The 13,121-nt window shown below is 34.7% G+C and overlaps 1 protein-coding gene across 4 annotated transcripts in view; it reads left to right on the top strand.

Annotated features, from left to right (window-relative positions):
• The window catches only part of Hr4 (Hormone receptor 4), a 212,462-nt gene that overhangs the window by 179,338 nt on the left and 20,003 nt on the right, over positions 1 to 13,121 (top strand). For all 4 annotated transcript variants that reach the window (XM_065353511.1, XM_065353508.1, XM_065353509.1 and 1 more), the window contains exon 2: positions 11,161 to 11,274. In XM_065353511.1, the coding sequence (XP_065209583.1) occupies positions 11,169 to 11,274 (106 nt within the window). In that variant the 5' untranslated portion in view covers positions 11,161 to 11,168. The remainder of the gene's footprint in view (positions 1 to 11,160; positions 11,275 to 13,121) is intronic.

The raw sequence follows: 13,121 nt of genomic DNA, 5'->3' as shown, positions 1-13,121 counted from the left end.
TGTCTTTTAAAAAAAATGAGCAGGATAGCGCTTCGGTGACAGCTCTTAAGCTCTTTCAAAATATGTAGCAGAGTGTGGTGTGACTGGTGTGTGGATTTTTCAAATCTTTGCTTAGTTTGTTCAAAAGCAGCAGAATGGTTGGAAATGGTAGCAGAGCGTGTTTGTGAGGTTTCTTTCCCACAATGAGTAGGATGACGCGTTGATGATAGGTCTTGAAAAATGTGTTGCAGGAAATGGTGGTGAAGTGTGTGGATTTGTCATACTAATTTGCCTTGTTCACATAAAAGTAGCAGAAATTATCGAAAATGGTAGCAGAGCGTGTGTAAATTTTCTCTGTTATGAGGTATCTTTTACAAAAAAAATAAGTGGTATGACGATTTGATATTTGCTCCTACAACATGTGAAGTAGGAAATGGTAGCAGAGCTGTCTGGATTTTCAAAAGTAGCCGGAATGATGATGAATGGTAGCAGAGCGTGTGTATATTTTTCTTCCTACAAAAGTCTTACAAAAATGAGTAGGATTGCACCGTGGTATTCATTCCTTCAAAATTTATGAAGCAGGAAATGGTAGCAGAGCGTGTGTTTATTTTCCTTCTTGTGAGATTTTTTATAAAATGATCAGAATTTTGCATTGATGTTTGCTTCTTCAAATTGTACTGTAGAATATGGTAGCAGAGCTGGGTGGAATTGTTATATTCCTCAATTTTAATTGAATAGATAACATTTGAAAATGTGAGTTTTCAAAATTTTAATTTGACAAATTCAAGATAGAAATTTACAAAATTTTGGATAAAAATAATATGAGAGGGGTTTTGCGATATGGGCCCTTGTGGTGATATTTCGATTTTTTTAGGAGAGAAAAAACATCGAATTGCTTCGATTTTTTCGATTTTTTGATTTTTTTTGATTTTTGGGTGCAGTGTTGTCTTGCGCATAGGTTGGATGAGAAATTTTGACGAAATTCGTTCATCATCGCCTGATATCCGTGATTTAGAAAAGGGACCTTGTGGTGAACAGCCGAATTTACACAATGTTACAGACTACCCCGCAAAAAAATACTGAGAAATTCGGATTCGCCATGAAATTTTACATAGGTAACAACAATAAAATGATTTTTCCATCGACCTTTTTTTTTAAAAAAAAAAAATCAAAAACAAACAAAAACTTTGTTTTTCGATTTCCCAAAAATGTGAGTTTTTGAGTATTCATGTTCAAGTAATTTTTAAAACGAGAAGTTGATGAGATAGGCGAAATCTGATTGCACCATTTGATTTCTCGTGAAAAAGTAAGTCGGAATCGCCAATAAAAAAAAAAACATCGAATCACCACAAGGACCCATATCGCGAAATGCCTCTCATATCTAAAAATCTAAATTTATGGTTAAATTTGGAAATCATTATTTACACAATACAAAAATTTGAAATTTAGTTTAGGCAAAGTAAAGAAAAATGAACTAAAATTTAAATAAATAAATAAAACTCCAAAGGGAGACTTACCAATTGTCAAATAAATTGAGCTAGTAAAATATACAGGAAATCTCTAGTGCTGTAAATGGATTCGCAAACCAAAATCGAAATTCTCAAATGATCTCGTGAAAAATTATAAAATGTGTGATAAAAAACGTTTGGTGACTCAAGAGTAAAAGAATTAATTGACCAATGAATAAATTCAGTATGATCTCCAAAAAAACCATGCTTGAAAATGTGTGAACCAAATAAATAAAAACTGTGAACTCGAAAATTTGATAAGTAAGTAAGTAAGAACTTAGAAATTCAGTAGTTGAGAATCGAACCTTTGAATAGAACTCGAAGTATCTATTTTGGTAGTCCGAAAACAACTGAGGATTTGTAACCTCACCCTAATTGTGTTTATAATAAAATTTGGTTTGTTTTTCAGAGGGAGGGCTTCAAATCAGGCAAATTGGTAAGACAGTTTGATTTAAATTTATTTTGGGAAATGATCAAAAAGGATGCGGGATTTCGAAATGCGGGTGACATTTATGACTTTGTAAAGTTGCAATTTGGAGGGTACGTGCGTGCGACAAATGAAAAAGGGTTATAATTCTGAATAATTAGTAAGTGATAAAAAAGTCGTAAATTTCATGTCAGTGTTTTGAATGTACTTGTGGTTAATTTTAAAGGGGCTTAAAAAGTACTTAGAGCTCATTAGCTCTTGTACAAATTGTCAATTATGTCAACTTTTTATATGAGAAATATCAATGTTATTCAAATTTTGGTTTTATCATATTGAAAATGGTTGTGAGCGTGAGGGTGAAAACGTGAGCCCCGAGCCATAAAAATTTCAAAGTGTTGATATTTATGAGAACCGAATTATTGTGTGAATCGGGGGGTGGCTGTGGGAATCAAAGAGCCCACAGCTATACAATTTTACTGTTTGTTAATTGACTCGAAAACCGTGGGTAAGTGTTTGATTTTAAATTTACAACGCTTAATAAATTTTGAAAGAGTGAGTAAGTATTTTGATTTAGAGTTTTAATTGAGTTAGGGGATGAACGAGTTGAACCGATTAGTGATGTCAGATGTGACTAAAGTTAGCAGATGAAAATACTGATGAAATCTAGCCAGAATATTACAGAATTTTGCTCTGTTCGTGCAAAATAAGCAAAGATGATGGAAAATGGTAGCAGAGCGTGTGTTTATTTTCCTTCTTGTGAGATCTTTCATAAACGATCAGAATTTTGCGTTGATGTTCGCTCCTTCAAATTGTTCTGTAGGAAATGGTAGCAGAGCTGTGTGGACTTTTGCCCTGTTCATTCAAAATTGGCAAAAATAATGGAAAATGGTAGCAGAGCGTGTGTTTATTTTCCTTCTTATGAGATTTTTCACGAATGATCAGAATTTTGCGTAGATGTTCGCTCCTTGAAATTGTACTGCAGGAAATTGTAGCAGAGCTGCGCTGTAAAATATTGTACATCTTATGTTAATGCAGTAGTAACTAAGTAAGTGTGATGTAATTGAGCAAGATGAGCAACAAAGCGTGATTGGCGCGTGCTGCGTTCCCTATATCTTTGTATACGACGATGATCGCCTACTATACATAGGCGGAGCGAGGTAGGCTACTTATTATAGGTGATCATTGGCCCAAATTTCGAGTACATATACCTATATATTTTGTAAGTATCTGCCGCGAAAAGATATCAAGAGCCAAGAGCCGGATTGGCATTAGATCAACAACGAAACGAAGTCGCAAAAGCAAGACGATCGACGAACGACAGTCGACGACAACGCGTGTTTACGCAATCTTTTTCTTTAATACCGAAGCACGTTGTTTTTCTGGTCGTTTTTTCCTCTCTTTCTATATACTTACGTACCGAGTGTATGTATATAGGTGAAATGTTCAATGACGTAGACGACGCATTTGCCTCAAGTACTCGTATTACACATTCTTAACTACGTATATAAAAATAAGACAAAGGGTGGCTAATTTTGTAAATACAGGCGAGAGGAAGGAATTTACATAGCTCGCGTATACGAAAATGACGTTCCATTCCATTACGATGAACTCGATACGCCGAAAAGCATTTCCAAATGTCTTGTTTTCTGCTAACCGCCGCCGGTGGCATTATATTAGAGGAAATTTGAGAAATATGAAATGTACGAAAGGTGTAGGTAGAGGTACCACGTGAAAATGCGAGCTTTTTATAAATTAGGAAGTGAATTCGACGCGGCGATGACGACGACGTCGACGACCACAATTTGCCATCGACAAATTACGTCGATAAACGATTCGCCTCGTGGATGACACGCCTGTGCAAAGGCGATGGAAACGATGCCGAATATTTTGGCCGGCTGTTTTTCCGGCCTTCACCGGCGGCGTCGACCGTCGAGTTTGTTATCAATAAATGAAAATGGGGGTGGGTGCGTGCGCCTGTCAAGGTACATGTGTATGGACACCAGTAGTATAGCCTATAATCGTATAGTAACCCTGTGTATATTTTCTTCTCGGCGATATGGCCAAGTTTTGGTATAGATTTTTTTTCTTCAACACTGTTGTAGCATATTCGAAGTAGGGTTTTTCTAGTATCTGGTCTCTGGTGCCTGATTCGAATGAATCGTGCAACGACCTAAAAATAATAAATGATGCGTAACGGTAATCGTATAATGGGACCTTGATCGATGCAAATGAGTAAAAGTCAATAAAAAATAACACTCTTCGAGATATGTAGTGTACCAAGTTGGGTGGAGCGTTATAGCTCGACGACGTGATTTTCAGTTTCAATCACTCTGTGGTGTTGATCTTTCAGAATCTAAGTTCTATTTCAAATTTAGTCTATCTGAATTGGGAGGGTGGAGGGGGGGGGGTGATTACATGGCCGATGAAACGAATCAACAGGAATTTGAAAGCGATGAAAAAATAGGCAATTTTTAATTTGAAAAAATGTGAGAGTGAATCTGCTTTTGTTTCCCACATATTTCAAGTGAAAAAGACCATAAAATTTTTGGTGATGTGGTTGTCCAAGACGATCATCTTATAATGTCATATCGTGTATCAGTAGTTGAATAATTAGAAGAAGTGTTTATTGATATGAAGTCTAATCGTCAGATTCGTCGTTTCTGTTAATTACACTATATTGAGTTGGAATTTGTGCGATTGAAGAGATAGATATGAGTACTGGGCAGTGATATAAAACCATTACCAATTTAAAAATACATAATGCGGTTGAATTAGATTTTTGATTTCGAAATTCATTCGGCTAAAAATCTGTATAGGTACTTGTAGAGAGAGAAGCGAGACGTTACAACGTTGCTAGATTAACAATTGAATTTTATATTGAAAAAAAAGTAAGTTTTTCAATTAAAAAATGACCTCGACGACGAGCGGGTATTGGCGTGGCATTAATCTTGTAATTTACTCGCGTTATATACCTTCTTGAATGCCAATATCGAAATAGCACGGTGCAGTGATTATACAAGAATTTATATTAATGCAAAATGCGAGATGTCTTCTGTTATTATTTCTTTATTTTTTTTCTCTGTCATGGCTATGATTTTAGCGATGAGCCAAAACTCTAAAATTGATGTGGATCCGTTGAAATGGTTGGATACATCACTCTGGATCCAGTTGTTGTGATTTTAGGGTGAAAATGTACGTAGAAGATCTGTTGAGATTGTCCCCTCCTCCCAAAAATGGCGGAAACTTGATCAAAAATTATGGCAAAATGGCCAATTTTTTCAATCAAACCACAAGGCAAATCAATTTTTGTAAAAATAAGTTCTGATCTCCGGTTTTTTATCAGCAGCATTTTTCTGGGAAAATTACTCACGAAATTCGCGTCATGCATTATAGGGTAGATAAACTATGCAAAAAAGAAAAAAAAATTGAAAGAAGGAGAGAGAAGAGAATTTGAAGTGTAATGTGTGAAATCAACGATGAAGAAAGATGTTGGGAAGAGGGAGTGGTGGAAGGGTTATATCGCGTAGCCTTGATGGGTCGCCGCATTTACCGCGCTTCTCGCTTCTCTTTTCGTTTCCATCGCCATCTCCATCACCATCGCGAACGTATAAAGTAGTGTGAATTGGATAGTATAGTACACTATACAGTATGTGTGCGTGTATATGTTAATGATGGGCAAAAGTACGGCGGCGCGGCGCGGCGTCAAAGGAGAGGGTCTTGTCGGTGTGTGGGGAATGGGAGGTGGCATAGTTGAATTTGACCCAGTTAACGGGTACGGGTTAAAGACCCGTCGTGTCATGTTGACGGTTATACTGGCGACCATCTCTTTGCCTCGCCTCGCCACCGCGTACCGTTTTCAATGTTTATTGCCAATGTTGTGCTGTGCGCCGCGCTGCTGATAAAGTTATTACGGTGTGATAGGAGGCAAGGTGGCGCGGGGGGAGGTGGCGGGTGCGACGCGAGACGACGACGACGACGCTGCGGCAACCGTGAGTTTTTTTTTCTTTTTTAAACAGAACTGTGTTAGCTAATGGCGGACGCTGCGCCCGAACAATGCCCTCAACTTGTGCGTTGGAACGAGGTGGCCTTTTTTCGAGTTTCATCTTCTGCAGTTTATTTTGCAAGTGGCGATGTTGCGAACTTGCGAGTGAGGAGCTTTTATATTGTGTAACGTAAGAGGAAGTGGGTTTTTGCAGGATTGGTTTACTTAGTTGTAGTACTAATTTCGATTCAAGGTCTTTCGAGAATTATTATTGTTGGAAATATTCGGTTGTTACTTTCATCGAAAATTTATTCTGTGGTTTCCTGTGTTTTAGTTTTCATATGGGATAGATATAGAATTTCAGCTTGCGGTAGTTGAAAATGAGATTGGAAAGCAAGCGAGGAGTAACAGTGCGAGATTAATCCTCTCTTCTTTCAAAAAGTTGAAAAAAGTTGGAATCGGTTTTCTATATGGTAGCAGAGCATGGTTTTTAGCAGAGGATTTCAAGTTCAGCATGTAGAAGTCATAAACCTCACTACACATTAATCCAAATTTTATACCACAGTAAAGCATTGCGTCTATATTTTTGAATTTCAATAATGATAGGTCTTTTTTTTACATGGTAGCAGAGCGTGGTTTTTGGCTGTCTAATTCATATCGTAGGAACACTTATTCGTTGAATATTGCCAGTGTAACTTATTCCACGCCTCAAAAAAATTCTGCTCTTGACTGCCAGTCTCCTACATGGTAGCAGAGCGTGGTCTCTAAAGAATCTCTTATTTTCATGGTGTCATAAACCTCACAATTCAGAACTGTAAAGATTACAGTACAATCTCATTTTAAAATGTCAATTGGGAGATTTTCTTGATGGATGATTTTCAAATGGTAGCAGAGCGTGGCTTTTGGGTTTAGTTTGCCTATCGCCTGTGTAACTGAGTCTCCACGCGATTATGAATGCCCACATTCAAAGTTTTTTTTTTTTGTGGGAGCACGCAGTCAAAAATACCGAAAAATTGCCATGAAAACTGAAAGGATGTTTGGAGAAAAAATAAAATTCAACAAAATAAGCTTTTAAGAAATTTTGTTTAAAAAAAAATGACCAAAAAAAAACAGAACTTTGGCTTGACAAAGTTTGAAACAAAAAATTAACTTTTTTGGCAGGCAAGACAAAAAACAATACTTTGTGGGCATTTTGTCAAAAAAAAAACACACATTATGAGCAATTTTGATAGGAATTACAACCATTTGATATCAAAAAACTACTTTCTGAGAATTTTGATGAAAAAACATTCCAACTTTTCCTCAACTCACTAATAATTGACACTCTCTGACCATTTTGATTGAAAACAGGAATTTTTTGACAACTTTGTCAAAAATGGACACATCTTGACAACTTTGTCTAAAAATTGACACTTTTTCACAACTTCTCCAAAAATTGACACTTTTTCACAACTTCTCCAAAAATTGACACTTGAACAACTTTTCCAAAAAATGACATTTTTTGACAACTTTCCCGCATTTTCCCCAAAAATTTAACACTTTCTGACACATTTTTCAAAAATTGCACTTCTTGACAACTTTTTTGAAAATTGACACTTTGACAACTTTTACAAAAAATGACATTTTTTGACAACTTTCCAGCATTTTCCCCAAAAATTCAACACTTTCTGACACATTTTTCAAAAATTGCACATCATGACAACTTTGTCAAAAATTGACAGTTTTTGACAACTTTGTCAAAAGTTGACTCTTTTTGACAACTTTGTCAAAAATTTCACACTTTCTGACACATTTTTCAAAAATTGACACTTCTTGACAATGTTATCAAAAATTGAATTTCTTGACAACGTTGTCAAAACTTGACACTTCAACAACTTTTCCAAAAAATGACACTTTTTGACAACTTTTCCAAAAAATGACATTTTTTGACAACTTTCCAGCATTTTCCCCAAAAATTCAACACTTTCTGACACATTTTTTAAAAGTTGACACTTCTTGACAATTTTGTCATAAGTTGACTCTTTTTGACAACTTTGTCAAAAATTGACTCTTTTTGACAACTTTGTCAAAAATTGACTCTTTTTGACAACTTTGTCAAAAATTGACTCTTTTTGACAATTTTTTCAATATTTCACACTTTGTGTCACATTTTTCAAAAATTGACACTTCTTGACAACGTTGTCAAAAATTGACACTTTGACAACTTTTCCAAAAAATGACACTTTTTGACAACTTTCCCAAAAATTTCAGACTTTTGGACACATTTTTTAAAAATTGACACTTCTTGACAATTTTGTCAAAAGTTGATTCTTTTTGACAACTTGGTCTAAAAATTGACACTTTTTCACAGCTTCTCCGAAAATTGTAATTTTTTGACACCTTTCCCAAAAATGGACACTTTTTGACAACTTCTGACACATTTTTCCAAAATTCACACTATTTGGCAACTTTGTCAAAAATTGACACCTCTTGACTTTTGACAACTTTGTCAAAAATTGACTCCTTTTGACAACTTGTTTCAAAAATTGACTCTTTTTGACAACTTTTTTCAAAAATTGACTCTTTTTGACAACTTTGTCCACTCGTAAAAATTGACACTTTTTGACAACTTTTTCTAAATATTGTCGCTTTTTGACCCCTTTCCCAAAAATGGACACTTTTTGACAACTTTGTCAAAAGTGGACACTTTTTGACAACCTTCCCAAAAATTTAACACTTTCTGACACATTTTCCAAAATTCACACTATTTGGCAACCTTGTCAAAAATTGACACCTCTTGACAACTTTTTTCAAAAATTGACACTGAAAACTTTTTCTAAAATTGACACTCCTTGACAACTTTGTCAAAAGTTGACTCTTTTTGACAACTTTGTCAAAAATTTACACTTTTTTACAACTTTGTCAAAAATTTACACTTTTTTATAACTTTGTCAGAAATTTACACCTTTTTACAACTTATCCAAAAATTGAAACTTACCTATTTAAAAAGTTGACCCTTTTTGACAATTTTTTCCAAAAATTACCACTTTTTGCCATTTTTTTCAAAAATTGACACCAATTAACTACCTATTTGGCCAAAAATTGACGCTTTATGGAATTTTTCTCCAAAACTTGACATTTTTCAATCATTTTTCTAAAAATTGCAGTTTCTGACAACTTTTTCAAAAATCGAAATTTTTTGACTATTTTTCAATTATTGACACTTTTTACTTGGGCACATTTGGCGAAAGGAAAAAAGTCAGAACCTTATAATACTTAACTTAAGCAAGTTTTTCAAAAAACAAGACCTTTGTTTGACGATTTTGGAACAAAATATGACTTTTTAACATGCGAAAATCATTTCTTTTTGGATGTTTAGGGTGGGTAGGAGGTACAAAAAATTATCGATTTGCAACTTTCGATAATTAGCGTGCCCTCAAAAAAAGAAGTGATCAAGAATAGGCTTGCCTATGTTGAAGTTCACAGCGGTGCATTCTCTAGACAGTTATTCCTTCGATATTCTTTCAGCCAACAAACTATGTACTTATCGTTTTCAATCAACTCCTATGCCTGCTACCATCGCTCTAGTTCTCGCCAAACTATCCGACGATGAAGAGAGTTCTCGGAATCATTTTGGCACCTGATTTGGTCGTTTGTGGTGTGTTTTTTTTTAGCCTAGTCAGCGATCGCAGATAGCGGTAAAACTACGCACGTCGACAAAACAGAAAACGCACACAGGCGCGGGAGGACAATTGATATCTGACACTTAAGTAACGGCAACGCATTTGACCATGAGAATGTTCCACGAAACGATGCTCGTTGGTTTTTTTTTCGTCGCTTTAAATGTATTTAGCGGTAAATTTAACCATTCCGAGTGTTTCGAATGGCGTGTGCTGCACAATGACCGACATTGAATTCATTTCGAACAAGGTCTGCCGAGTATACGCCGCGTCGTCGTCGTGTAATGCCTACGTGATGCTTAGAACGAGCGACGAACGCGGCGTATTATTATTATTGTTATTTTTTAAGCCATCGCGCGATGCTGCTGCTGGTTCTTCAGTCGACTACCACGATGGTTTCCTATTTGAGACAAAATAGTTGCGAGATACGAACTACGAAGAGTCCTGAAGAGGTTTTCAAATTGCAGCGCCGAGACGCCGTAAAAACCATCGGGTATGCAAATTTATTAACGTGGATTGTTAGGATGGGAAGGTGGCGCAGTGAGAGGGGAGTTTTTTCGCGTTTATTTTTACGCTACCATCGTTCGTATGTACAAAGTGTTAATGTTCTCTTCCTAGTTTGATTATTTTTCCAATTATGTGCTCGTTTGGCGATTCTATTCTCATTCTGGTTGTCGATTAAAACAGACAGGAAGTGAATTTCGATATGAGAAGTTACCGCGCCGCGAATTCGATTCACTCTCGTTCTCGATTCAGTATTCACTGTCAGAGACAGAATCACGCGGACACTCGAACGGCTTCGCTTCGTCGAGACTTCGAGACACAACTAACGTTTAATTTCAAGATCACGCGGTGAAACTTTCGTTAACGTTTGCAAAACCGGTTGCGCGCTGGTGGTATTGTTGGTCGTGCCAACTGCAGCCAAGAGAACCAGCTCGGAGAGGAGAAGCGTGTGTGTTTATTACGGTGTCTCTTAACGGTGCTACGTAACTGTATTGGTACGATTGTGCATGTGCAGGATGGCGGTTTATTGAACGAAAGGAGTTTTTTTTTTGCGGTTTTGAAAGGCCACCGAAGTTATTTATCGTTAATGTAGTTGTAGGTACACGAACGAGATGATTCAACTGGTATGAAAATTTCTTCCCAGCGTGATTAGTCAGCGGAGGAGAGCGAATGAGCGATGATAGGAGATGAACGAGGTGAAAATTCCACGTCCCATTTCCAACATCATTATCATCTATTATAAAATTATGTATAATACCTATCTTACACATGTGTATGAAAAACGTGTTGCGCAACCTATGGCAGAATAATGTTAGAGTAAGATAACATGCTGAAGTAGTCAGATTACGGTGACTTGAAGTACACGTGGTAATGGATTTGCCTAAACGTGATTTTTGTAGGCGAATTTTATCGTTTGTTCGGTATAATGTTTACAATCTTCTGCGTTGATTTATTCATTCATTAATTTCTTTATCTATTTTTGTATGTTGTTTACTAATTTATTTATTTTTTAATTCGAATGTTCGGTATTATTAATTTTTTGAAATTTTAATTTATTTTAACTCAATTTTTAACGAATGTTTTTCTTTTTGTTTTTTACAGAAATTATTATGACCTTGCTGACGAAAAATTCCTTGTCTGATTTCGATACGATGAGCTTATTCCAAGATCTGAAGCTGAAGAGACGAAAAATAGATTCACGGTGTAGCAGTGACGGTAATTTACTCATTTATTTACACCTACTATATGTAATTTTTTATGTTATCGAATTAAATTCGGACAAGGGAATCTCTCAGTCACTTAAATGTCAATTTTTATCATTTTTTTCCTCACTAGAGCATGATAATTCAAAGGACAGCCCAATAGGTTATAATTTTGGGAAAAGTTGTAAAAAAGTGTCAATTTTTGAAAAAGTTGTCAAAAAGTGCCAATTTTTGAAAAAGTTGTCTAAAAGTAGATATGAATTTTTGAAAAAGTTGTCCAAAGTGTCAATTTTTTGAATCGGTTTCAATTATTGGAAAAGTTGTAATAAAAAATGTGTCAATTTTTTGAATAGGTTACAATTTTGAGAAAAGTTCTGAAAGAGTGTCAATTTTTGGAAAAGTTGTCAAGAAGTGTCAATTGTTGATAAAGTTGTCAAAAAGTGTCAATTTTTTGAATAGGTTACAATTTTGAGAAAAGTTCTGAAAAAGTGTCAATTTTTGGAAAAGTTGCCAAGAAGTGTCAATTTTTGACAAAGTTGCCAAGAAGTGTCCATTTTGGAAAAAGTTGTCAAGAAGTGTCAATTTTTTGAATAAGTTACAATTTTTGAAAAAGTTGTCTAAAAGTATGGATTTTTAAAAAAGTTGTCCAAAGTGTCAATTTTTTGAATCGGTTTCAATTTTTGGAAAAGTTACATAACAAAAAAAGTGTAAATTTTTGGAAAAGTTGTCAAGAAGTGTCAATTGTTGAAATAGTTGTCAAAAAGTGTAAATTTTTGGAATAAGTTACATTTTTTGAAGAAGTTGTCAAGAAGTGTCAATTTTTGAAAAAAAAAGTTGTCTAAAAGTGTCCATTTTTTGAACAGGTTACAATTTTTGACAAAGTTGTTAAAAAGTGTCAATTTTTGAAAAAATTGTTCAAGTGTAATTTTTTAAATAAGTTACAAATTTTAGTTGTCAAGAAGTGACAATTTTTGACAAAGTTGTCAGGTGATAATGGACATTTGTTATTCGTACCAAAAATGGTCACTGTTTGACAACATTTCCAAAAATTGACATTTTCTAACAACTTTGTCAAAAATTGATACTTTTTGGCAACTTTGTCAAAAATTGATACTTTTTGACAACTTTTCCAAAAATTGCATTTTTTCACAACTTTTTCAAAAATTGACAACTTATTCAAAAAATTGACACTCTTTGACAACTTATTCAAAAAATTGACATTTTTTGACAACTTTTTGAAAAATTGACACTTTCTGACAACTTTCCAAAAATTGCATTTTTTTACAACTTTTTCGAAAATCGAGAACTTATTTAAAAAATTGACATTTATGACAAATTATTCAAAAAATTGTCACTTTTTCACAATTTTTTGAGAAATTGACACTTTTTGACTACTTTTCCAAAAATTGACACTTTTTGACTACTTTTCCAAAAATTGACACTTTTTGACAACTTTTCCAAAAATTGAAACTTTTTGACAACTTTTCCAAAAATTGACTCTTTCTGACAATCTTTTTCAAAAATTGACTTTTTGACAACTTTTTCAAAAATTGACAACTTTGTTGGAAATTGGAGCTTTCTGACAACTTTTCCAAATATTGACAGCTCTGTTAAAAATTGACACTTTCTTACAATTTTTCTAAAAATGTCGTTTTTGTACAACTTTTCCAAAAATTGACACTTTTAGACAACTTTGTCAAAAATTTTACACTTTTTGAAAACTTTGTCAAAAGTTGTCACTTTTTTACAATTTTCCAAAAAATTTACATTTATTGATACCTTTTTTTGGAAAAAAGACCCTGTTGGATCCTTAATATTCTATCAGGGCCTCTGAATTTCTTTGAGGGCCAACCTGTAGGT

The sequence above is a fragment of the Planococcus citri genome, chromosome 2 (assembly GCF_950023065.1).
Source record: "Planococcus citri chromosome 2, ihPlaCitr1.1, whole genome shotgun sequence".
NCBI classification, from domain to species: domain Eukaryota; kingdom Metazoa; phylum Arthropoda; class Insecta; order Hemiptera; family Pseudococcidae; genus Planococcus; species Planococcus citri.
Note: the sequence above shows the minus strand (reverse complement) of the source record. Positions and strands in the feature narration are given on the sequence as shown.